This window comes from Sus scrofa, chromosome 1 (assembly GCF_000003025.6).
Source record: "Sus scrofa isolate TJ Tabasco breed Duroc chromosome 1, Sscrofa11.1, whole genome shotgun sequence".
In the NCBI taxonomy this organism is placed as follows: domain Eukaryota; kingdom Metazoa; phylum Chordata; class Mammalia; order Artiodactyla; family Suidae; genus Sus; species Sus scrofa.
The window spans coordinates 43,659,426-43,685,781 of NC_010443.5; the positions used below are offsets into that span (position 1 = coordinate 43,659,426).

The window sequence follows — 26,356 nt, forward strand, 5'->3', positions numbered from 1 at the left end:
CGTACATCAAGTGTTTTAATTTTCAACTCAATCCATTGTCATTGCTTAAACATGACATGCTAAACAAAGACTCCTTGATAGGGAAGTCATAATATTGATCCTTAATCATTGACTCCCAAAGTCGTCTTCAAACCTGTGATCAGTCAGAGAAGACTGATAAGACCATGGATTGGGAGGAACATGCAGAAGGCTGTAGGCTGCTGACTAGTGGACAGGCAGAGGTGGACGGGATTCGGCAGCTGAAATAATGAGGGGACAGGAAAGAATCTGACACAGGGTGTTCAGTGAGAAGGATCTGAATTTCTCTCAATTTCTGATTTTGGCTCCTATATTCTGACTTGATCATTATGATAAGGATTTTTATAGCCATTTTTGTAAAGCTAATGCCTTTGCCAGTGTAAAAAATAATACCTGAATTAGTCTTTTGGGGGCATGGAACTGTTAAGTTGAATGATAAATCCACTACAAAGTGTTTTCCTGGGACACAGCTTTAGGTGACAATGCAGACTTTACATCTATTGCATTTCCACTTAATTCATACAGTATTCACTCTAAAGTTGTTCAAAATATAGACAGAATGAAATTTGATACAATAGAGGCATCTTAGAAGTCACCCAAGAGGTTTTAGTAATAGCTAGTAAAGTTTTCATTTAACACACAAGCCCAAAAAGGGAGCAGTATGGCAAGCATTATGATTAATCTGGATAAATATTGAATGTTGAAAATAATTATGGAAAGCTTCAGTATTTTAAAAATTAAGAAAAAGTCTCATATTTTTCCTCTTTATAGATTGATAAGAAAATAGAAAATTTAATCAGAGGTAGGTTCCTAATAGGATGACCCTGAGTCCTGGATGCTGCACTTATCCTGATAGAACCTTTGTTTAAACAAACTAATCAATCAAACATAAATTCTGCATATTCCAGATTGCTTAATTTGTTCTCTGCTAAGAAATACTCACGCCTACTTCCTGGAAAGCCATTCCCCCAGTACAGACAGGGTGAGTTTCAGGTAGAGGTTGGCTGCCTCCATCTAAGACTGCAAGCTGTTGTCCGAGGTGGACTCTGTGGTCCTCTCTGCAGCCAAGAGAAGCCCATGAGAAGATGCTGTGTGTTCGTGCTGCACTTCTGGCTGCATTTTATCTGACTCGTAATTTTGAGAAGCTGAGAAAAGGATGCATCCTTTCTCACTACCACACTGCACACACTCTTTACTTCTCTCTTGCCTTTTTCCATCTCGACACATCTCTGCTAACAAGGATCAGACAGCACTTGCTGTACATAAGAAGAATATCTGCTTTTTGTTTGTTTGTTGGCTTTTACATTTCTTATGGCTACCCCCTCAGCGTTCCTATGGTCGTTCCCAGGCCAGGGATTGAATCCGAGCTGCAGTGTGACCTGGACCTATGCCGTAGGTGTGGCAACACCAGACCCTTTAACCCACTGCACCAAGCTGGGGATCGAACCCACACCTCCACAGCAACCCAAGTCACTGCAGTTGGATTCTTAACCCACAGCGCCATAGTGAGAACTCTGAAAATGTCTGTATGTTGCTTAAAGCAATCTGACAGGGACACAAGCTACTGTTGAGAATGGGGCAGCTTGGAAGACTGATAATAAAGCTGCACTTTATGATAAATAAAGAGCTCTTTAACCTTCAACTAGGGATTAAACCTACCTCTTAGCCAGCTGGCATCTCAATATAATTACTAGTTAGCTGATGGGACAATCAGCACATCAGTTAAGGACGGGCCAAATTTTCATTTTAGTTTTGGTGTCAAACATCTAAGTTCAGTGTTAATAAACTAATGACTTTAATGGGCATTAATCTATACGAGTAGAAAACCACCTGATTTGAAGGCCGTTTCAAGGTATATTTACAAATATACCACATAGACTATGTGAGGAAGAAGGCAATTTTTAAGGGAGGCATCATTTTTTTAGATTGACTTAAAAATGGCAGGGGTGTCATGGCTCAGAGGAAACGAATCTGACTAGCACCCATGAGGACGCAGGTTCGATCCCTGGCCTTGTTCAGTGGGTTCAGGATCCGTTGTTGCCGTAAACTGTGGTGTAGGTTGCAGACACGGCTTGGATCCTGCGTTGCTGTGGCTGTGGTGTAGGCCAGTAGCTACAGCTCTGGTTTGACCCCTAGTCTGGGAACCTCCATAGGCTGTGGGTGCGGCCTTAAAAAGACAGAAAAAAAAAAAAAAAAAAAAAAAGGTAGGGGTAAGCAAAGAACATGGCAACCCTCAGAGGGGTGTGAAACAGAATAAAAAGTGACTGTGGGTTAAAAAGTGACTCTGCTTTTCCTCAATGTGTGCACTGACTACCTGGGCATGGTGGGCCTGGCTTTTCCTCCTTTCCTAGAGCATGCATGTTAAAAGAGGCCTTTTCTGGTGTCTGCCTCTCTGTAACGTGACGTTTATAAGGTTCCTGATGTTGGATTCTGGTCTTCCTTCCTCAGTGATTCCACTCAGCCTTATTAAGGACCTAGAAATCATTTTGATTTAATAGGTAATGAAAAGTTAAAAGATTCTCTTTGTTCTTAAAAGGAGATGTATGGCAGTTCTCTCTCTCAAAAAAAAAAAAAAAAAAGGCATAGATTCAATGGACTCATGCGAAGCAGAGGCAAGACCTAGAAAAGAGCAGTGGGTGAAGTTTCTGAGGAAAGTGGGGTTCAGTGAAATGAGATGTGGGTAAAGCTCCTTCAGTTATCTGAGAAAAAGGAGAGATTTAGATTTAAATCCAATTTAGCTCTCTAACATGGAGAGTCAAGGAAGCTCACAGAAAATACAATAGGAAGGAGGGAGAAAATAAGGTCAAGTTGGAAAGAAAAAGGATACAGGTAAAGAAAATTTCCCAATAGAGAGGAAGAACCAGGACTGGGAAACTTGGATAGCTCCCCCCAAATATAATTATTTTCTCAAAGCACCCCGTATATATTTTTCATTCTTTGTCTTTCTCTTTTTGTACACACACACACACCCACACACACCCCTATGAGCCACTACTGCAGACCTAATAGGACCTGCCTTCTGGACTTTTCTTGAGAGCAGCTGAATAGCCTTGAGAGAACAGCACCCTGAAGTCTTCTCATGTATGGCAGGTGAGCACAGGACCACATTTCCAAGCTTCCTGTGCTCCCAAGACTGTGCATGAGGAGCAGAGGAAGGAAATACTAAATGTCTCAGACCATAGCTCGAGGATGCCATGATCAGTAAAACTTCCAAAGACATTGCCTTGACCAAACAAAGGGGCTCCACTGGATGTCAGCCTACAATTGAAAGAGGCACACCATTTGGAAACATGAGAATGATTAAGAATCGAAACTCGTTTTGGTGCTCTTTCATGGCTAGGCATGATATGGATCTGTCATTGTCACTGATGTAGCTCTGTTTCCATCCCTGGCTTGGGAATTTCAATATGCTGTGGGCATAGCCAAGAAAAAAAAAAAAAGTTGAAACGAGTTTTTTTAACTGCATAAGGAAGCTGTTCAGAAGTGAATTCAAGGCCATTTCTAAATCTTCTTAGACACAGCTTTTGACATGGAGGTATTTCACATATACAAAGGATATGTGACCACAAAAAATGATTTCCTTTCTAGTTCTTATTCAAGTTTATTCTCTTAGGAGTTTTCGTTGTGGCTCAGTGGGTTAATGATCCGGCGTTGCCATGAGCTGTGGTGTAGGTTGCAGGGTCAGCTTGGATCCCATGTTGCTGTGACTGTGGCTGGATCATAGACCAGAAGCTGTAGCTCCTATTCTACCTCTAGCCTGGGAACGTCCATATCCTGCAGTTGTGGACCTAAAAAGCAAAAAAAAAAAAAAAAAAAAAAAGATTATTCTTTTAAACAGATACGGATATAACCAAAACTTTCCACATTTTAAACTTTAGCAGGAGGAGGTCAGTGTCTGGGAATCTGCAAATTTAGCAGTTGAGTCAGAGGTCAGTGCAACCACTGTTAAGTAGAACATGAAGGACAGTGACTGGTCATTCCCCAGGTTATATGCACAGGCTAGTAAAGGTGAAGTTCAAAAGCTGCTAGGAAGAATTTCTGTGCAGGGCATTGGCCTGGCAATTTTAACAGCAAGTTATGCCTGGGAAAAATCAGGCTTTTAATTAAGTCTGTCAAACCATCCTGAATACTCTGCAATGGAAAGCAAAGTGTCCCCTCCCTTACCCCACACTCTGTATATAAAATGTACATAGAAAAATATATCACCTTGCACATCTAACCATGATTTCTAGACCAAAAGGAATAAATAAGTCCAATTCTGTTTCAAACAGAACCAGATGACACAGCTTGGAAGTTTTAGATACCAGGGTAGTTTAAAGACTCCTCTGTGATAAAGATAAGCAACATGCCAATTAAAAGAGTGACAGAATGAATCATAATTAAATATAATGCTGCCCTAGTGGAGCTTTTAAGTCCAAATGTTATGGGCTGGTAAAACTGGATTTTATAACTACAAGGTCTCTTGAGTCCCCACTTGATATCTGGATTGGAACATACACTGCTGAGTGTCCTGGGGTGAAAGAGAGAGGACCGCTCACTGATAACAACACATTTCTTAGCAGCCTTGTGAGGCTCCAAAGGCTATGGACCACACCTTGAACCTGGGAGCCGGGAGAGACCTAGAGGAAGCTAGTCCCTGCTGGGTGGGGTGTGAGCAATGGCTTGGTTGGGATCCTGTGACAAAAGACCTTGCCTGGTCTGCTAAGTCTAAGCCAATTGCTATTCAGGACAAAGAAACTAGACAGACCCGGCTCCACAGAAACACCAACATAAACAAGCTGATACTTGACCTCCTAATTTTGGCTCTGCACTAAACCACCGAGATCATTTTTATTATTATTAAGCACATTAAAAATGCAAAAGTTCTGCTCCTGAGTTTACTGAACTGAAAATAAATTGCCTGGAGAGGCCCAAGCATTTTCAAATTCTTTGGAACTGCCTTCTTATTGCTTCATCTCCTACTCTTGCATCCTTTTTTCCCCCTCATTCCTTCTTATTTTTTTTTTTTAAGAAAAAAAAGGGGCTACATCTCTGTGGCTAGGTATTGCAATATGTCTTTTTCTTTTTTCTTTTCTTTCTTTCTTTCTTTCTTTTTTTTTTTTTTCGTATTTTGTCTTTTCAGGGCCGCACCCGTGGCGTATGGAGGTTCCCAGGCTAGGAGTCTAATCAGAGCCACAGATGCCGGCCTACACTACAGCCACAACAATGCCAGATCTGAGCCGCGTCTGCGACTACACCACAGCTCATGGCAATGCTGGATCCTTAACCCACTGAGCGAGGCCAGGGATTGAACCTGCAAGTTCACGGTTCCTAGTCAGATTCGTTTCCGATGTGCCATGACAGGAACTCCACAGTATTTCTTTTTTCTAAGTCATGGCGTGGAAAATACCAAAAGTGGGCATGGCACACAGTCTACTGACAGAGACCAAAATCGGTTGCTTTTAGGGACTAAGAAAACTGAGCTCCACACCTTCTTCCCCGTTCTTTCTCCAGTCAGGAGAGAGGAAGTAATCCCAAATTCATGCTAATCAAATCAAAACAAAACATAAATCAGTGGGTGCCTTAATCAAAATGCCAAATGGTCTCTCTATCTGCATCAGGAAACCAAGGCATCGCGGAGATTTAAATATTTGGGAAACAACTAACTTATCCTCCAAATATCATGTTGTTAGAAACAGCAGCCAGGGCCCTTGCCTCTCTGTGGCCTGACGCTGTCACCCAGGGCAAGGCTGTGCCCCCCACACCCTACCACCGCACTAGTTCATTTGTCAGGATAATTTTTGCAGCCAATTACATCTAAGGCCAATAAGGTTTCTTTTACAGGCAAATATCTTCCCCTGTGGGTAATTTCACACATGAGTACAGCAACAAGGAGCTAAAAATGGATTTCTGCCATTTGAATTTTATATGACAAATATACATTTTCACTGGGTTTGATGAATTGATAGAAATCCTCATTCAGGCAGATTTCTATTCTCTGTAGTTCAGTAAAAGAAGATCATAATAGCCAAGCTGGAAGTGGATAAAAGGAGGTTAGTCTGTAGGAATGTTTAATTACAGGCTCAGTTACAACAACGGCTGTTTGATGGCTCGTTTATGTCCTCTTTCCACGTGTGGTTCTCATTATCACTGGGCAAAAAAGGCTAACATTTGTGTGTGAGTCTTCACTGCCACGTTTGGACTCTTGCATCAAGTGAGCTCTATTTTCCCTCCATACAACAGAGGGGTGCACAATGGGCTGGTGTGATTTTGCAAGAGACTGAATTTCAAAGCAGGTGAAAGAACTTAGTTTATGGAAGTGGTAGTATGGCAGCTCAATACCCCTCAAAGAACATCTGTTCCATTACAATGGAATCAAGAGATGGAAATGGGAGTGGCACCATTTATTTCCTCGTGCTCCACTGGTAAAATTGTGCTTCCTGTCCCTGCAGCCTCATGCCCTGCTGATCTAAAAGTCTTCGTTCCAAGAGAGGAACATTTCCAGTAGGAGACACAGCAATGACTCCACTGAACTGAAAGTTAAGATAGAGCCCAGCCACACCGGGCTCTTCATGCTTTTCACTTAACGAAGAGAGAAGGGAGTTCTTGGCACTGGGCTGGCTGGGGTGGTTGGCCTTGGTTACAAGGGGAAATTGGGCAGCTACTTCATGATGGAGGTAAGAGTATGTCTGGAATACAGAAGATCTCCCAGACATCTCTCGGTATTACCATGTCCTGGGATCAAAGTCAGTGGAAACCTTCAATAACCCAATCCAGGCAGGATTATTCACGGCCCAGACTCTTCAGGAATGAAGGCTGGGTCACCCCACCAGGTAAAGAACCACACAGTTGGCTGAGGTATTTGCTGATGACAAGTGGAATACAGAAAGGGTATTGGAAGAAGGTAGTTAGAAGTATTAGCTACAGTAACATGACCAGTTACAGAAATGAGAACTATCATTGTCATGAGTATTTACTGCTCCTTTGTTATGAATATGTTTGTGTGTGTGCATAAAAGATCTGTGTTTTGTCGCTTCTCTTATCTCCTTATCATATAAGGTATATTGACTTTATATCACAGAATTTAGCTTGCACGATATGAAGAACATCCCCCAAGACATTTGCATGTTCTTCTAGGGAAAAGGTTAGTGTGTTTTCAGTTGTATGCAGGCTAGTGGTATCATGCTGGGCAGAAGTACCACCTTGTTATTGTCTTTATTTGAGATTAAGTACGATTTAAGGAGGTGTGTATATGTGTGCCAAGCTGAGAAGATGTAGACTTGTGATAGTTAATTTCACATGTCAGCTTGGTTGAGCCGTAGTACCTAGACACTGGTCAAACACCAGTCTAGATTGATGCTGTGAAGCTATTTTTTAGATGAAATTAACATTTAAATCTGTAGATGCTGAGTAGAGCATGTTACCCTCTAGAGTGTAGACAGGCTTCTTTTAATCAGTTGAAGGTCTTAAGAGAAAAAGACGAGGTCCCAGAGAAAGACAGGATTCTGCCTTTGGACTCAAACTGCAATACTGACTGTTCCCTGGGATTCTAGCTTGCCAGCCTGCCCTCCAGATCTCAAGCTTGCCCGCCTCTACAATTGCATATGCCACTCCCTTAAAATAAATCTATTCCTATTTCTCACTATCTCTAGATTGGAAGATATAAAGATAGGATTACATAGAAACAGAGATAGATACACACACACACACACACACACACACACACACACACACACACACACACACACCCTATTGATTCTATTTCTCTGGAGAACCCAGATACAATTAATAATGCAAAATCCATTATACTAAAGGTCTAGATGCTGACGTTAAACTTTCATAACAAGTTTTAGAAATGGAGTGTTTAATAATATTTTCCAGGCAATATCAAGCGGGGATTCACAGTATGAGCTCTGGAGTCAGGATGCTGGGGTTTGCATATCTGTTTGCCACTTCCTTGCTGTGGTCTTGGACAAGTTCCTTACTTCTCCATGCCTCTGATCACTCATCATTTAACGAAATGTAATAACAGCCATATGGGGCTGTTGTACACATTGAATGAAATACATGTATGAAACTTTAGGTGCAGCGCTTGGCACAAAGTAAATGTTCGATAAATGTCAGCTATGCTGTTATCTTTACATCACAAGGGGTACATGCTAAAGCAAAGATAGACATAAAAACCTTCCTCAATAGCCCTTTCTAAAAGATTCAGCATGAGTCAAGTTGAACTGCAAATGTATTTATAGAACTGGCAACTTAAGAAGAGTGCAACAATCAATCCATCTGGAAAGGAAGGCTTTTTTGGCAATGCAAATAATAAACTCCTGGCTTATAGGCTCAGTGTCTGGACTTATTTTGAGTTGTCTTACAATGATGATTATATAAGTCACAGGAATCCTCATAAATTCCTATTCTTCTTTACCTTGTTTAATACTATGGAGCAACTACTCCCCATCAACACAAATCATATTTGAGCAGCCATGAGTAGGGAAGTAAGCTTAGAATTCCTTTTGCTTCCTCATTGTGCTAAGCATTAAAGAGGATCCCCAAATTCATCCCTGGAACCTGTTATTGTTAGTGACCCCATCTGGGAAGAAAGGTCTTTTCAGAGTGATTAAGGATATTAAGATGAAATAGATTATCCCAGGTGTTATGGACTGAACTGTGTACCTCCCTCCCCAATAAATTTTTATATTGAAGCCGTGATCCTCAATGTGTCTATATTTAGAGATGGGGCCTCTACCAAAGTAATTAAGGTTAAATGAGGTCATAAAGTTGGATAAGCGTCCTTATAAAAAGAGACCATAGAGCTCTCTCCCCACCCCCACATGTACACATGGAGGAGAGGCCATGTGAAGATGTGAGAGGGCAGTTGCCTACAAGCCCAGAAGAGAGTCCTAATCAGAACGGAACCCTGATGGACCCTGATCTCTGCCTTCCAGCTTTCCAAGTGTGACAAATACATTTCTGTTGTTTAAGCCACCCAGCCTATGATATTTTGTTATGGTAGCCTGAGCAGGCTAATACACCCAGGCTACTTGAGTGGGCTCTGAATGCTATCACATGTCTCGTATAAGAGGGAGCAGAGGGACGTTTTAGACCCACAGAGAAAAAGAGGATATAAAGACGGAAGAGAGAGAGATTGGAAGATGCTGGCCTTAAAGACTGGAATGGTGGGAGTTCCCTTTGTGGCTCAGTGGTAGTGAACCCAACTAGTATCCATGAGGGTGCAGGTTCGATCCCTGGCCTTCTCAGTGGGTTAAGGATCGGCATTGCCATAAACTGCAGTGCAGGTTGCAGACATGGCTTGCATCTGGTATTGCTGTGGCTGTGGTGCAGGCCGACAGCTGCAGCTCCGATTAGACCCTAGCCTGGGTCCGATTCATATGCCACAGGTGCAGCTACACACACACACACACACACACACACACACACATACACACACACACACACACACAGACTCTGGTAGAGCCAGAGGCCAAGGAATGCTGGCAGCCGCAGAAGCTGGGAGAGGAAAGAACAGATTCTACCCTAGGGCCTCCAGTTGGAACATGGCTCTGCTGAACACTAATCTTGGCCCAGTGAAACTGATTTTGAACTTCTGGCCCCAGAACTGTGAGAGAATACATTTGTTTGTTTTAAGCCACCCAAGTTTGTGATAATCTGTTAAAGCAGACATATGAAACTAATAGACCCAGTAAATAGTTATTCATACAATAACTGAGCCTAGCTGTGATCTAAGAGCCCAATTATTACCTCATCATCCAGCCATTCAAGAAATGCTTGCTGAGTTCCTATTATGTGTCATGTGCTGGGGATACGGTGACAAATAAAATGGATATAACTCTGTTCCTAGTTTCCACTCTATTGCGAGAGACAGACTAAAGCTAAGTTGGGGGGGGGTTAATCAGCAATACAATTTTGGGAAACACTCTGAAGGAATCAAGGGGATGATGAGAGAGCTTGGTGGGAGCTACCTAGAGAGTGAAGGAAGTCTTCTCTGAAGATGAGGCCCATGTGGAGACCTGGAGCACCAGAAGTAGCAGCCATGGCAGGGGCTGGAGGAAGAGCAGTCCAGGCGAAAGGCAAAGGTCCTGAGGAGGAAAGGGCACGGCTGGAAGGACAGCCAGTGTCGCTCATGTCTAACACTAAATTGTAATCCAGAAATCGAGTGCTTGCTCTGTACCAGGCACTATGTGATGGAATTTACATCATTCACATTCTTAATAACTCATGAAGAAGCTATAATTATTCCCCCACAGTTCTAAGAAGATATTGAAGCACCACATGGTGGGCAAGTGTCAAGAGAGGAGGTGGAAGCTTTAGCCACACAGGCACTTAGCTCTGAGAGGTCAGCCAGGCACCTAAATGTTGCTTAAAATGCAATGAGAAAAAAGCAGTAAAGGGTATTCAGACAAAGAGAGCACAATCTGGTTGGTGTTTTAAAAGGATCATTCTGGCCGTTAGTGGGTGATTCTCTGTAGAGAGGAATAAGTAGAGGCAGGAAGATGAGGAGGCTATTGAAATGGTCTAAGTGAGAGATGGTGGTGGTCTGAACCAAGATGATGGCAGCAGAAACAGAAGATCTATTTTGGAGGAGGATCGATAGAATTTGCTGATGGATTAAAAGTGGGGAGTAAAGAAAAGAGAAATTAAGACTGAATCTCAATTACTGAAGTTGCCTGTTCTGAGGGTGATTCTCTTCTTGGTGTTTCTCATGGTGAATTTACTCTTCTCTTGTCACATATCACCTTTTTAAATGGAGACGATTTACTCTTAGCATCGTCTATAGTACTAGCACGCACTGGGTAGTGTTGGAGACATAATTCCCACGAATATGTAACCTAGAAAGGTCTCTCATTTCTCCCTTGGTTTCCTTTCTGGCAACCTGAGAACCATATTTAGGAAAGTACAATTCACAGTGATTCTAAATCAAGATCGATAATCTTAGAAAACAAAGCTGTGGTCTACTTCCTCCAAAGTATTTTCATGTTATTTCATTCTCAGAAAACCGACCCCTCAGAGAAGCATGGAGCATCATGATGAACGACTTGGAGCTGAGGACGCAGGAGGTGTGGGCAGGTTTAGGAGAGAATTTACAGCTCTGCCTTATAGCGACAGCTGACACAATCCCGAGACCTTGACACTCCACTCAATCCTCTTCCCATCTCCTAACTGTTTGGTTAACTGCACTGCAATGTCATTCTTTTTGTTTCTTCCATTCCCCATATTCAAGCTTCTAGTGCAATCCATAGCTCTTACTGTATGGGGCGGAGGGGGTCTCAACTTCATTCAACATATCTTGGAACAATGTTAATGGATTATTGATGACTTTGGAAGCTGTTCTTTCTCAACTCATAGGATTTAACAATCATTAAGAAATACTATCCCAGTTGCAGTATGGGGCAACCCCTTGACAAAATGAAAAATGAGTTCTCCTGCAACCACATTGGAATTTCTCATTTCCTTCTCTCAATGTACCTGGTGGTGGTGGTGGGAAAGACAGAAAAATGAATTACATGGACAAGTAATTTATTTTAAAGAATATCTTGGAGTTCCCATTGTGGCGCAGCAGAAACGAAACTGACTAGGAACCATGAGGTTGCAGGTTCGATCCCTGGCCTCACTCAGTGGGTTAAGGATCTGGCGTTGCTGTGAGCTGTGGTGTAGGCCGGCAGCTGTAGTTCAAATTAGACCCCTAGCCTGGGAACCCTCTATATGCTGTGGGTGCAGCCGTAAAAAGGAAAGAAAGAAAGAAAGAAAGAGAGAGAGAGGGAGGGAGGGAGGAAGGAAGGGAGGGAGGAAGGAGGGAAGGAAGAAAGGAAGAAAATCTTGATGTGGCGGCTGTCAAGGAAGAAATCATATTATGGTTTCAATGGCTAATCAAATTTTTTTTCTAAATAAGAAATCTGGTACTGTCGACTAAAAAAAATTCACTACCTTAAGGTTGAGAATTATGTTCTACATGGAGAACTTTCTGAGGACTTTAACCTAGGGGACAAGCTCTCAGACAGCTGTGAGGGCATGTGCTGAAGAGGTAAGGGAGGAGCCCAGGATATACAGGGACTTTGCAAAAACAAATCAGGAAGTTGAACTTCAAAAGATTTCTGCTAATTAAAGAAAAAAATAAACATCTCAAGTTAATGAATTTAGCACTTTTCTATGTTTGGGAAGATGCTAGAGTTTGGACTTATGGAAATCATTCCTTTGATATCACCTAAATGTCTAGGGCCAGTATTCCGTTTTTCTCCAGCCTGAATCTGCCTCACTGTGCAGAGTCTTTGCTGCAGTGGCTGATGGCTGAATAGCCACAATATCCTTTGTTTACTGATAAGGCAGGTGACATTCTTCATCCATAGTACCTGATAAGTAGCAGCCATTTTCTTTTAAATAGCCTTCAACACTCTCTTTTTAATTCCAGAATATCACTGAGAAGTATGGGCATTAGGCCCAGAATATCTGCTTATTCCATCATAAAGTCTTACACCATTATTATCACATTGTCCCAGGATTGTAGAATACTTGACATCCATGAAGTGCTATAAAAAATGTGACAGACAGTCAAAAACACTGTTTGTTTCTTTTTTCCCTTTCAAATTGCCAATTTTTTGGACCTATTATAAAAAATTAACTTATCTGATATCTTAAGACTTGAAAACAATGTGAAATTTAGGTTATGTACTATTACATATACACATTTTTAAAACAAAATCTAGAAGTATCCCCTAAATTTGACATCCATGAACTGATATACCCATCTAAATGTCTCCATATGTCTCTCTCAATATATAGTTTTAAGAGCAATGGAGAGAAATCGCAAAGCTGTAAGATGTGTCTCTTGGAAATGACTTCATTTACTGGCAAATTAATCTGTATGTATATACAATGGAGCCTCTTTTCTGGACACATAATTTTTGGAAAGTTAATTTGATAATATTATTCTTATCATCTGATATTATTGTTTCTTCTGGGCCACACTATAGGCATAAAATCAGTTTAGAACGTGTTCCCTGTCTCCAGACGCCTCTGCCGCACACTTCTCTATAAGCTATGGCTTTAATATCCTTCCTCTTAGCTCAGGGCTGTTGTTTTGCATTGGCTCCCCACTCATTCCTTTATGTAAAATGAAAACGATAAACCCATAAACGGAAGACATTTCACTGTACTGTACGCATGCCACCGAGATCCTTCTAACAAAACTAACAGATGGGGCATGATTACAATTAGCTTTGAAAACAAGTCCACACACTTGAAGGGCAAAGAAATTTGTATCATTTTGTGCAGTGTTTTCAGCAGCTTTATTAGTGACTCACTTTGCAGAGGAAATGGTTGTTTTCTGGTGCTGAAGATGAGGGAAAAGTTTGCAAGGACAGTTATAGTCTGCATGAGGGGTCCGTGAACTAACAAATCTGGCAGCTGCCTGATTTTGTAAAATAAAGTTTTATTGGAAGGCAGTCATGTCCACGGCAGAGTTGAGCGGTTGTGACAGACTGGCAGGCCTGCAAAACCTGGAATATCTGTCATTTGGTCTTTTACGGAATTGTTTGGGGACCCCTGTGGATGGAGACACATCCATGAATACAGATATAGATACAGAAATATAGTATATGATAATGACATTACACAATTTTACTGTGAGATGACTTATGAATAATAAATCTGAATATTAGATATGATTTTTTTCCTGTAAACAGAATAAATTTCTTAGCAATTTTTCAACCTTCGATGTGGGTTTCATTCTCCCAGTCTCCCATGACAATGTACACAGTTATTATGGTATTGAACTGGCTTTCTAATATCCACGTTCCCTGAGATGTTCCCCCACGCAATTCATCAATTCAATCAGAGAATGAATCAAAATGGTGATTTGCCATGGTGGGATCTAAATTTTTAACTTTTCAGCTGGTATCATCAACTTGAAAGATAGAGTCCATATCGGTCAAAAGCTTTTTACTTTCTATGTGAAAATTCCTAGATAACGTTTAGCCTAGAAAAGTGAAGTTTAACATTTAATGTTTCTTGTAAGAGTAAACCTTTCATTGAATAGATACTTGCTGGACACCAATGGCGCTGGGCACTGAACCAGGGACGAGGGATCCAACAGAGAGGGAGACATCCGTGGCCCTTCACCTGAAGCTCAGTGCTTACTTCTTAGAGAAAGACTGTCCTTTTATTTAAAGCTGAGACTGGTTAGTGCACCAAGACAACACCAGTACAATCTGGAACTACTGAGACTTCCCCAGAGCAGTGGGAATCTGCTTCACTAATGCAAGAAAATGCCTGGCTTTGTGGAGCACCAAGAAGGAACCGGATGTGAGCAACACTGGTAGCCAAAATTTACATTCAAGTTGAACTGAGTTACATTGCTAAATGCAAGGCCCTGCAGAATGGTTTGCAATGTATTTATTTAAAGACTAAAACCACATCCCAAAGTATATTTAAAAGAGAAAGAAACTAAGCTGAGGACTAAGGTGGTGCTTAGCAAGGAACTGAGTGAAGAGCTTTAGTTATGCAAAAAAGAATGAGGAAAACAGACACAGAGGAACCCTTTAATTTTTTGTTCACACTTGTCAATTAAAACCAAGAATAAACTACTTTGAAACTTTTAATCAGTGTCTCGTTTCAATTTTGTCCCATGTTTTCAATGGCAGAAATTCATATTTAGATTTTCTTTTTACTTGAGGGGATTGCTTGCTTTCTGTGTGTTTGAACTGAAAGTAACTTTGCTTCATGATTACAAAAGTAACAAATGTTCATAGTGTTTTAGTAATACATGATTTATCCAGCACTTTTAATTGAAGAATATGAACTATGAGCACTCAGATTTCTACCATCCTTAATAATGGCGTTATTTAATGAATGTTCACTGTGCCAGTTGCAGTAAGTGATCTACGTGCACTATTTCATTTCTATTAGGAACCCTGATGCCACCATATATAATGTCCACTATTTTTATTGTAACTCCCATTTGCCTGATTGGGAAACTAAGTTTGAGAAAAATTAAGTAATTTTTGCCCAAGTCTGTAGAACTGGTACCATCAGGGGTTCTACTGTAAAATTCAGGGGGCTTAGAAATTTGGACAAGAAACCTGGATTTTTATTTTCACTGGCCTCAAGTTAACATTTAGTATTTCTTCATCATAAATGGAAGCAATGACCTACACTGCTGTTGCTGTACCTTAGACTTGTGGCCAATAGAAATCACATATATTTTCGTAGCACATTACAACTGCTGCACAGGTCCCTCCAAATATTGCTTATACTCATCACTGCTCCAAAATGACAGTAGTTATCAGATGTGTCTCCAGATCTTATGGTTTGTGTATTACTGTATCATCAAACTTAAAATATTTTGATAACTTTATTTTAATACAATCAGCTTGCTTTATAATGCTGTATATTTTATTTCAGACATTTAAAAACACTGAGAAAGGGATCTCCAGGCTTCACTGGACTGCCAAAGGGACTGGCAGCACAGAAAAGTTAGTGACCCCTTGGTAGGGAGTATGCTGGTAAGCTGAAACGCTGGGTGGTCTGACTCCAGGGCCTGGGCTCAGGCTTGTGACCACTCTGCCATATTACCTGCCCTTAGACCCGTGTTCACTTTTTGGTGATGATACTTTCAAATTTCTCTCCAATTTGGAGAGGACTGATTAAGCAGTGATTAGGAAAACTCAGGGAAAAGTTAAGGAAACAGTCTCAAAACAGAAACCCTTTCCCTCTTCCTCCCATCCTCAGGGAGGCAGCGGGGAATCGGGGCTCACCACTACCTGGGCCTCTGGGTGACCAAAGGAGCAGTTCAAGGCCACCAAGGAATTATACCCCTGGGAGTGGGATAGGTCATAGACTTGGTTGACCTACAAGTTTAAAGACATCAGAGACACTCTCAAACAGAAAGAACAGCGAGTATAATGCTAATGCTAGTAGACTCTTGCAAAGAAAAAAATCCAAATTACTTAATGATAAAAGTCCAGTCACTCAAAAGATTGGAAAGGACTGAGTGCGGTGTACAAATTTTATATTTATTTATTTATTTATTTTTAGGGCCACACCCGTGACACATGGCAGTTCCCAGGCTGGGGGCTGAACTGGAGCTTCAGTTGCCGGCCTACACCACAGCCACAGCAATGCCAGATCCTAGCCATGTCTGCGACGTACACCATGGTTCACGGCAATGCTGGATCCTTAACCCACTGAGCAAGGCCAGGAATCTTCATGGATGCTAGTTGAGACACAACCCACTGAGACACAATCAGGACGCCTAGTGCTCAATTTTTAAAAACAAAAAGCAATTGCTATAAGGTTCTGAGGGGAAAAAAAGAAGTGTTGCCTTAAAAAAGTTAGCCTTTGTGGAGTTCCTGTTGTGGCCCAGCAGTAATGAACCTGACTAATAACCATAAGGACACAGGTTCGATTCCTGGCCACGCTCGGTGGATTAAGTATCCAGTATTGCCCTTAGCTGCTGAGGCTCTGCCTGGCATTGCTGTGGCTGTGGTGTAGGCCTGCAGCTACAGCTCCAATTCAACCCCTAGCTTGGGAACTTCCATATGCCGCGGGTGTGGTCCTAAAAAGACAGAAAAAGAAAAAGTTATCCTTTGAATACAAATATAAGAAATGTTTCTGAGGAAGCAAAGAACACTTTCTGAGAGACTCACTGTTACTCTCATGGCACTTTTGCAGTGACTATAAAATCTCCCCTCTTCAAGGCACTTGACTACCATCTGCTGGAAAAAATTCCTTATATACGGACAAATTGCACCATGGACAGCCTATATAACCACACATAGCAGCTCTACTTCCTGACAATACCAACAGTGATATAATCCAGACAAATAAGAAGTACATCAGGATGAGGAACTCAGAAAAGAGGAGCTTGCATTTCAGAGACTGGTGGTATAGCAAATATGGTTAAGTCCGGAAATATGGCCTCAAAACCGTAGGGATTATATTGATAAAAGTTAACTATTAAAATAATCAACAATATAAAAACAGTACAACAGAAGTCAGGAAATGAAGAATTATCTCTCATAGAAATAAATAAAAACTCTCAAAACTTTAAGCATAGTGTTTTAAAAAGTCTCCCATCTATGGTAGCCCCTGGAGATACATAGGATGGTGTCTCAGCTTTAGCCTGTAATGTCTGAGCCAATCTTTGTTCTTCATCTTAGCAAACAGATGCTCTGATTTCAGTGAGCTCGGGTTATTAATATTTCGGTCTATGGGAGATGGATCCATGTAGGCCTGCTGACAAAATGAGGTGTCTGAGTATGCAGGAAGGGGCCAGACTCTGCACCCTGATGACAAACACATCCCATGCATTTTCCTGGAAGACATCTAGCTGTTTTTCCTGGCTACATTCCAGTCCAACCTCAAGCCTTTCCATTTGAACTTCTGCAACACTTCTGGCTCATTCCATTTTTCCTTACAGCTTGTCCTGATGATATGAATTCAGAATATCTGTTTGTGGTGTGGAGTTAATGAATAGATTCGGAGAAGGAATTTTGACTTATGACTATAATTCTAGACCTGCCTCACATTCTCTAATCCTTCCAATATTGCTGGTAAATGGAAACTGCGAATGTGGCAGAGACTGGTTGTTAGTTCACTAAACCTCTTTTTTCTTTCTTTCTTTTTTTTTTTTTTTTTTTTTTTTTGTCTTTTTGTCTTTTTAGGGCCACACCCACGGCATATGGAGGTCTAATCGGAGCTGCTGCTACCGGCCTACGCCAGAGCCACAGCAAGGCCAGATCGGAGCCACGTCTGTGACCTACACCACAGCTCACGGCAACACTGGATCCTTAACCCACCGAGCGAGGCCAGGGATTGAACCCGCAACCTCATGGTTCCTAGTTGGATTTGTTTCCACAGCGCCAGGACAGGAACTCCAAACCTCTTTTCTTTTCTTTCTGAACAAACAGCTTGACTACATTTCCCAGCCTCCCTTGCAGTTAGGTGTGGTCATGTGACTGAGTTCTGGCCAATAGAATGAGGAGGAGGTTATGTACACAACTCCAGACACACCCAGGAAAGTCTCAGGCCCTTTCACAGAGAGCCCTGAAGAGGATGCCAAGAGCCTAACCCAGGCTCAGGCAGCCTTTTTCTGAAAGGGCTAGAGAGTACATATTTTAGGCTTGTGGGTCACATGGCCTTTGTCACAACTATTCAATGCAAAAAGCAGCCATGAATAACATAAATAAATGGATATAGCTGTTCTCCACAATAACTATATTTATAAAAATAGAGGCTGGCTCACAGTTCATAGTTGTTGATCCCTGCCCTAGAGGATGGCAGAGCCACAAGACGGAAAGAGCTTGGGTTCCTCCCTCCCACCCCTGAAAGCCAGCAACACTTACCCTAATTCAGCAAGATGGAAACCTCCAAAGACGCTGTACTGAGTTTCCAGGCAGGGGGAAACCAAGTCCAAGCGTTCATTGCTCCCACATCTTGGTATTTCATATGAAATGTTCTGGGGCTTCAGTGATGTTAGTTTCTCCAATTGTCTACTCATCAGTGACAGTTTAAAAGATATGTAGAGTCATAAAAGCTAAGTGTCAGTTTTAAAATCTCTCATTTATAATTGCATTAGGTATTATGAACTTAAAATCCACATCGTTTTAAGATACTGTTTTTACAAAATGAAATATAACTGGCTACTTATGAGGGTATTTTAATAAATAAGATGTGCAGTATTCCTTTATGCTCACTGGCTGCCACAGGCCAAGGCTGCCTGCCCCGGCTTTTCAAGTGCGGTTCCATTACTGAAATTGCTCACTGTCGCATAGGATCAACAGGGTTGCTTGGCTGCAGATTCTGATCCATGGCTAATGAAAGATTCCACTCTTGATGCAATCTTTGCAAAGTCTCTGGCAGTGAAACCCAGATGGTAAGGATGTTTGAGATTGCTGGTCTATTCAAGTTTCAGTGGTTTGGAATCTCATCCTTTGTATTAATCCACCTGGCGATTTTTGATGTTCTTGTCACCTTTATTTATAAATAAAGAATTAAGCACTGAAACAGTGCCTGGAGCATAGCAGGCATAGAATAAATAAATATTTACTGAGTGAGGTTCTTTTAAATTTAGTGCCTAACAGTATATTATTAAATTAGCCCTACATTCAGATTTATTGAACTTTTCTTGCCAAATCACCTATAACAACAACAACAACAAAACCAGTGAGAGAAACTGGCACATTTGGGGTGTAATTTTTAGTGGCTGACATAGAGGGTCAGGGTGGGTCAGCGAGCTCTACACCTGTCTTCATAGGATGTAATCTGGATTGCTAGAATAGATAGCTGGCGATGTAAGACACTTTTCTGATTATTTGTCAAAAATAACTCACAGCAATGATAAAACAATTATCTGGCATAAAAATGAGACTAAAACATGTGGAATGTTTTCTAATGAACACATGGAGTTCTAAAAATTTCTTTTAAAAAAGTTCTAAAATATTCATATGAATCATATAACCAGAAGAGCTAAAGTGACCTTTTTGGACAAATGATTTTGAAATCTCTCTCTACCTCTTTTTTTTTTTTCCCCCAGTAGTGAATATTTGGAGGGTTAAAACATCTTCCTGATATAAGTGTACAAGTTTCATGGAGCCTTTACTTCCTAAAATATTACTCTTCCAGTAGGATCACCTAGTTTCAGGCTGTCCCACATGGGGGACCAGGTAAGCCAATGGCCTAAGTGAACTATTTAAAGGGACTTGGAGGGATCTTCACAGTGTTCATTTTTCTATCAATTTCTTATTTATTTTGACAAAGCCACACACAAAAAAATCACTTCTTATGAAATTAGAAGAACTTTAGTATTACAATTCTATGGTAACAGTAAGCCTTGAAAAGGTAATAGCAAAATGTGTGAAGTAAGCCATTTTCTATTTTAAATGCCAGGCAAAAGGGAATATCTCACATATTCAACACTGGCTGCTTTTTTCCTGAAGAATGTTTAGCACATGATAGCATGTAGTGAAAGAAAGATCGGAATTGTATTTAACCCTTGAATTTTTAAAAATTTATGGCTATCATCTAAAAATTCAATTTTAAGCAATTAAGGAATCAAGGAATTCAGCTAAAAATGACTGTTAACAATATTTCTAAAATTTTTATGCATGAGTCTGAAGTGTTGCCTTTTCAAACAAAGACTAAGAGAAAACACATGAAGTTGTTAAAAGCTACAACCTAGTTACAAAATCTTAAAGTAAATAAGAGTAGTATCCTAAAAACAAAATGAGATAAGGATTACTAATCCTGAACTATATGTTCAATAAGAGAAAGGCATCACCACTGTTCGCCATTTACAAATTATCTAAACCCTTCAAAAACTCCATAAGGCAAGTCTCACTACCTCGAAGTTTGGAGAGAATAAATAACTGGTTCAAAGCACTTGAATAGTAAGGAGAAGCCACAGTTTCAATGCAGGCTCCTTTGACTTTGCAGTCCAATGCAGACTGCTCAGTCCATGTTTCACACAGCATATACTGAAGTAGTCTTCCCACCCCAATTCTTCTCATCACCTGATTTAGTGTTTTCTTTGTTAAAGTCATATATTAGCAGGTAACCATAACTACTTTAAAAAGAAGTTGGGAAATTCAACAGAGCACAGTGTGTGTGAGTAGAGAATGTCTTCATTACCTAGACAGAGCTTCTGAAGAGCACATCCACGAGACCAGCTGGCCCAGCTTGGAGCCAACCCACCCTTATTTGTCTTGGTGTAAATGATTAATGGGTTTCCTGGGGTAGGCAGAATAATGGCCTCTGCAAAATGTTCACATAATAATTCCTGAGACCTACGAATATGTTACCTTACATGCTAACGGACTTTGCAAGTGTGATTAAGTTAAGCATTTTTGAGGTGGTAAGATTCTCCTGGATTATCTGGGTGGGCCCCATATCATCCCATGAGTCCTTATAAGAGGGTAGCAGGGATGGCAGAGTCAGATTTGAAGATGCTACCCTGATGGCTTTGAAGACAGAACCAGGGGCCACAAGCCAAGGAAGCAGGCAGCCTCCAGAAGCTGGAAAGGATAAGGAAACAGATTCTTTATTTGAGCCTCCAGAAGCTACAGAGCTCTGCTAACACTTGACTTTAACCCAGTGAGACTTCTGACCTTCAATACTGTAAGATAACAAATCTGTGTGGTTTTAAGTGACTAAGCATGTGGTTATCTGTTATAGCAGCCAAAGGAAACTAATACCTTTCCATTTTAAAAGTGTCTTTGTACAATAAATAAGGGGACAGAACTCATAACTGATCAAGCTTTGACCTTGAAAAGCCAACACATAATCAACTTGAAAACCTACCATGTAAATATCTTCCTGGGTTTGGTTTTAGGGTGGGTCTCTGAGGCCCAATAAAGCTCATATCCTATGAATTGCTATAGATTTAACGCTCTGGATGCAATAGTGTTGTTAGATAATAAAGAACGGAAATATAGAACCATTTCTCAAAAGTCTTGTAAAATTAGTTTTCAAAAGCACTATACTGTGTAGATAGCTTAATTCAGAATTAGGTCATTTGCTTCCTTGGGACCTGGGGCTTTACTGCCCAGTCAGCACGGCAATCAGCACAAGAGGCGGAGAAGCTGCAGACAGTGGACTGACAGGTGGGGAAGGGAAGGGATTTCTTCCAAGGATGGAAAGTGAGAAAAAGCAAATAATCAATGTTGGGCAGGAGAGCCTCATTTAATCATTTAGTTCTGCCTGGGTAAGCAACATCTGTGAGCAAAGAGTACTCCTCTCTAAACTTGCAGATATTTATAACCAGACCAATGTTTACGGTAAAGACCTTGTGGTTAAGTGGAAGAATAAACTCTAACTGCACACTGTAGTAAAATCAAATGAGATCTCAGAGGTCAGTGGTTGATCCTCAGTACTGAAGCATGAGTCCCCTCCACATTATCCTTCTCACATTCTTGTGTGGCTTCCTTCTGAGAGGTGAGGGGAACTCCGAAGACAATCTATTCACTTTAGGATGACTCACTGTTAACAAAGTTTCTTTCTATTTCTCTATATGCTTATAACCTTCACTCCTTGGTCCTTGTGCCACCTGCTTGCAGCCACATAAAATAAGTCTGAACCACATAGAAAATAGGCTTGTGATTGCTAAGGGGGAGGAAGGATGGGAGAGGAATGGATTAGGAGTTTGGGATTAGCAGATGCAAACTATTATATATAGAATGGATAAACAACATGGTCCTACTGTATAGCCCAGGAAACTGTATTCAATATCCTGTGATAAACTATAATGGAAGACTTCCTGTTATGGCTCAGCAGAAATGAATCTGACTAGTATCCATGAGGACACAGGTTCAATCCCTGGCCTCACTCAGTGGGTTAAGGATCCGGCATTGCTGAGAGCTGTGGTGTAGGTTACAGATGCAGCTCAGATCCTGGGTTGCTGTGGCTGTGGTGTAGGCCAGCAGCCACAGCTCTTATTTGACCCCTAACCTGGGAACTTTCATATGCCACTGGTGTGGCCCTAAAAGGACAGAAACAAACGAACAAAAACCAAAAAAAAAACCTTAATGAAAAAAAAAACACAAAAAAGGGTATATATAAACTGAATCACTTTGCTACAAAGCAGAAATTAACAGAACATTGTAAAGCAAGTGTACTTCAATAAAGTAAATTTAAAAAAAAGTCTAAGCCAGTGGCTCTCAATTCCAGCTGCATACTAGGATCAACTAAGGGGTCTTTAAAAATCTAACGTCCAACCTTCACCTGGACCACTTAAAACAGAATCAGTGAGAGGAGCGCCCAAGCATCAGTATTTTAGAAACTCTTCAGAGGTGATTCCAATGTGCAGTCAAGATTGAGGGGTCCTGGCTTAAATGCTCTTCCACACTATACTCTCCAAACATTTAAAGATGCCCCGACCTGAAGTGAATCTTCTCTTCCTCAGGCTGTGACTTTTAACCACCTCCTGAGAGCACACAATTCAGGACAACTAGCAGTCATCACCAAGCAGCCCTGGGGAGGACTGGAGGCGGGAACCACCAGGGAGGACTTGATGGCCCAAAGGCCACCTGGGCTTGAATTGGTTCCTTCCATGGTTTTAAAAATATACCAGATAGATCAATTGGAATTCATCGAAATTAAAAACTTTTGTACTTCCAAGGATACTAGCAAGAAAATTAAAAGACAACCATAAAGTGAGAGAAAATATTTGTAAATATTTTCTGTAAATATATCTGATAAGGGTCTGCTATCCAACATATATAAAGAGATACTGTAACTCAATAATAAAATACACATGACCTGACTAAAAATGAGCTGTGATTTTGGCCACCACACTGGGCAGGAGGTTCCATGTAAAACAGGGACCTAGCACCTTAGCTTTGTCTGCTGCTATGGCCACTTTCTCCACCCCTCATATTCCAGATTTGCTTCTGGGCCTTCCAGCTGCCAACCTTGTTTGTGATCTCTTTTCTACCCATGACTGCTCTTCTTAGTCTGTTTGTTGGCTATGATTTTGGCTTAGCAGAGTAATATTTCTCATTATTCCCTTCTGCTTCCTTGCTTCTGGTCATCTCAAGCACACACTCTCGCCAGCTCAGCACATCCCTGGGAACCTCCAAACCCCATGTGACCTGGTTGAAGATGCCCTGCCCACAGCTAATAGGTGTCCTATTAGCTGGCCACACCCATGAGATGGTGACATTAACTGTAATACCACTGGTGAAGCACTCGGCCTGAAGTGGCCAGGATAATGCCTCTTCTCTTTTACCTCTTCTTTTGCCTGTCCTGGTTTGGTCTTATCTGTTTAGATACCCCATACTTGTCCTTTCTCACACTAATTATAGTCCCCACTGACCCTTATCTTATAGGACTAGTTAAGGAATGGCAGGCAGGTTTCTTCTCACATACCAATTCTAGTCAATTGCTAATGAATCAGTAAGTGTCGTGTATAAAGGACAGCATCTGACAGCACATCTCAGTGGGGCATATAACCTATGAGTCAAGCCTGCCTTGGGTAAGGCTGTGGGTAGAGTCTTACAGTTGAAGATAAGACCGTCTTTGGACTAAATAGTGTCTTCTTTTCTTTGGGTCTGATATAGTAACTACAAATACTTCATAGTATCTCTTTACATTCCTTTACTCAAACCCCAATCTTTGAGTAAAGAAACTATTGTGAATGCACTAGCATTTTCCATTCATATTTCTATGACAATATATGCCAAACAGAAACTATAGGAACTGTCTTTCCTCCAATGAGAACATGCTTTTCTGGTGGCTGTGGCAGAATCCACTTGGCAGTTATAGTTTGGGAACTGTACAAATCTTCCTAGCTTCAAGCTGGAAAAACAGTAGCTTCTGGGGTGAGTGGTGTCAGAAAAACTGGCCCCCATTATTTGAAAGCCCTTCCCTCTAGGGCTGTTTCTTATCTTCCATTATCAAATGTCTGTAGTTACCATTCTCTTTCGGCAAAATGCTGCCTCTTACAGGAGGAATGTGAATACCCATATCATAGAGGTTAGCACATAAAGGTGCATTCCTCCTTCTTGACGCAAAATTGGGACAGTTGCATGGCAGAGCCTTCTTTCCTGTGTGTGTTCTTTCCTCCAAAGAGTGGTCTTCAGAAAGAAGCACTGACTCAACTTACCTTGTAGTGGAAGAGAAACAATCCGCAGAACAAGCTGTACAGATCTGCGGTGAGCAGGGAGAGGTTGACCGAAGTGGCACTGGTTTTCTTTATGACCACTGGCATGAAACTGTAGAGACCAAACATGCAGGCACTGAAGCCAACGTAGAGCAGTCCTGGGGGGAGAGGAAAGAGAGGCGACGTCACAGCCTCCACCAGGGCCTCTGTGTGTCCGCAGTGGGTGAAGGAAGAGGAACAGAGCCCCCCCACCCCACCCCCACCTTTATCTCTCACATAGGAGTTTTTCCTTTACTCTATTAATTGATGCTTATCATAGGATGAGACATAGCTAACACATAAAATAAAACGTGAAAATCTGCATGTGGAAAAATACCTTTATAATTCTCACACATATCTGATGTTTTGCTTTTTCTGAGAAGGAGTGTTTTTTAATGGCTACAGCCAGAACATAGGGTCAGGGCCTCTGAATTCTATTTCTAGCTGTGCTATAATTAACTTCTAGTACCCACGTCTTTTAAAAAACTTTCTTCATTTCTTTTTTTATAATGATTTTTATTTTTTCCATCATAGTTGGTTTACAGTGTTCTGTCAATTTTTACTCTACAGCAAAGTGACCCAGTCACACATATACACATACATTCTTTTTCTCACATTATCCTCCATCATGCTCCATCACAAGTGACTAGATAAAGTTCCCTGGGCTATACATCAGGACCTCATTGCTTATCCATTCCAAATGCAATAGTTTGCATCTATTAATCCCAGATTCCCAATCCATCCCACTCCCTCCCCCTTCTTCATTTCTTTTTTATTTGCAACATAGGAACAAAATTGCTTGGTATCATGTATTGCTCACAATGATGAATAACCCCATAGTCCTTAAGATGGATGGGCTTATGTGCCAAGGAGATGTGGACTAAGTCAGAGTACTGACCTGGAATCCTAACCGTGTGACCTTGGGCAGACCGCTTCATTGCTTGGACCCGAGATGACCTGTCATTTTCTCCCAGACTTGAGAATCCTGCTGAGCCCTGTCCCCAACACACAGAGTCCTATTCCACCATTACTTTTCCTAGCATTCTGTGGGCTGTCACAGGGAGGCTCTGCTGGTCTCTAAATAAATAGGTAAATGCCTTGTAGACTATCAAAGAATTAGGTTTTTCAAAACAGATGAAAAGGAAAAAGATGCCCTTAAAATGCTATGTCCCTCATCCTCTAAAATTTTCTTTCTCTCTCTCTAATTATAACTAGATACACAATTCCATAAGTACACAATTTCACTGGGTCTCGATCAGGAGTTTGGCTAAACCTAGAGTTTGGCTTATCATTTCCTAGATGTTGATACAACACAAAGATAGAAAAAAAAAAAAAAGCTCATTTCTTGACCATGAAAGAATAAAGCATAGAATAAGCACAACTAATATAACTCAGTGGATCTTCGGACATTTTAATACAACAAAATATCCAACCTTTCCAAAGGAATCCTTGATTACACATGTCTGATTTGGGCTGTGACAATTACTTCCTCTGAATCCTGAGGATTTGGTAGGTATTGGACACTCAGTCCCATTGACTATGAAGACCAGTGATCCCTCCAAAGAGAAATTTGGTTTTCCCATTTAAGGGTGTGAATCATTATTCTATATGTTTCTGATCTTAAGTTCAAGGAAAGCCATGTCAAGTCTATATAAAAATTTTATTTTGAACATTAAGTAAGCAAACTCAGTACAACAGCCCCCTCTAGTGTGG

At 41.1% G+C, this 26,356-nt stretch overlaps 1 protein-coding gene across 2 annotated transcripts in view; it reads right to left on the bottom strand.

The window, feature by feature from the left end:
• Window positions 1-26,356, bottom strand: part of SLC35F1 (solute carrier family 35 member F1) — a 404,399-nt gene that overhangs the window by 5,973 nt on the left and 372,070 nt on the right. For both annotated transcript variants that reach the window (XM_021089044.1, XM_021089050.1), the window contains exon 7: window positions 24,608-24,762. In XM_021089044.1, coding sequence (XP_020944703.1) covers window positions 24,608-24,762 — 155 coding nt within the window. The remainder of the gene's footprint in view (window positions 1-24,607; window positions 24,763-26,356) is intronic.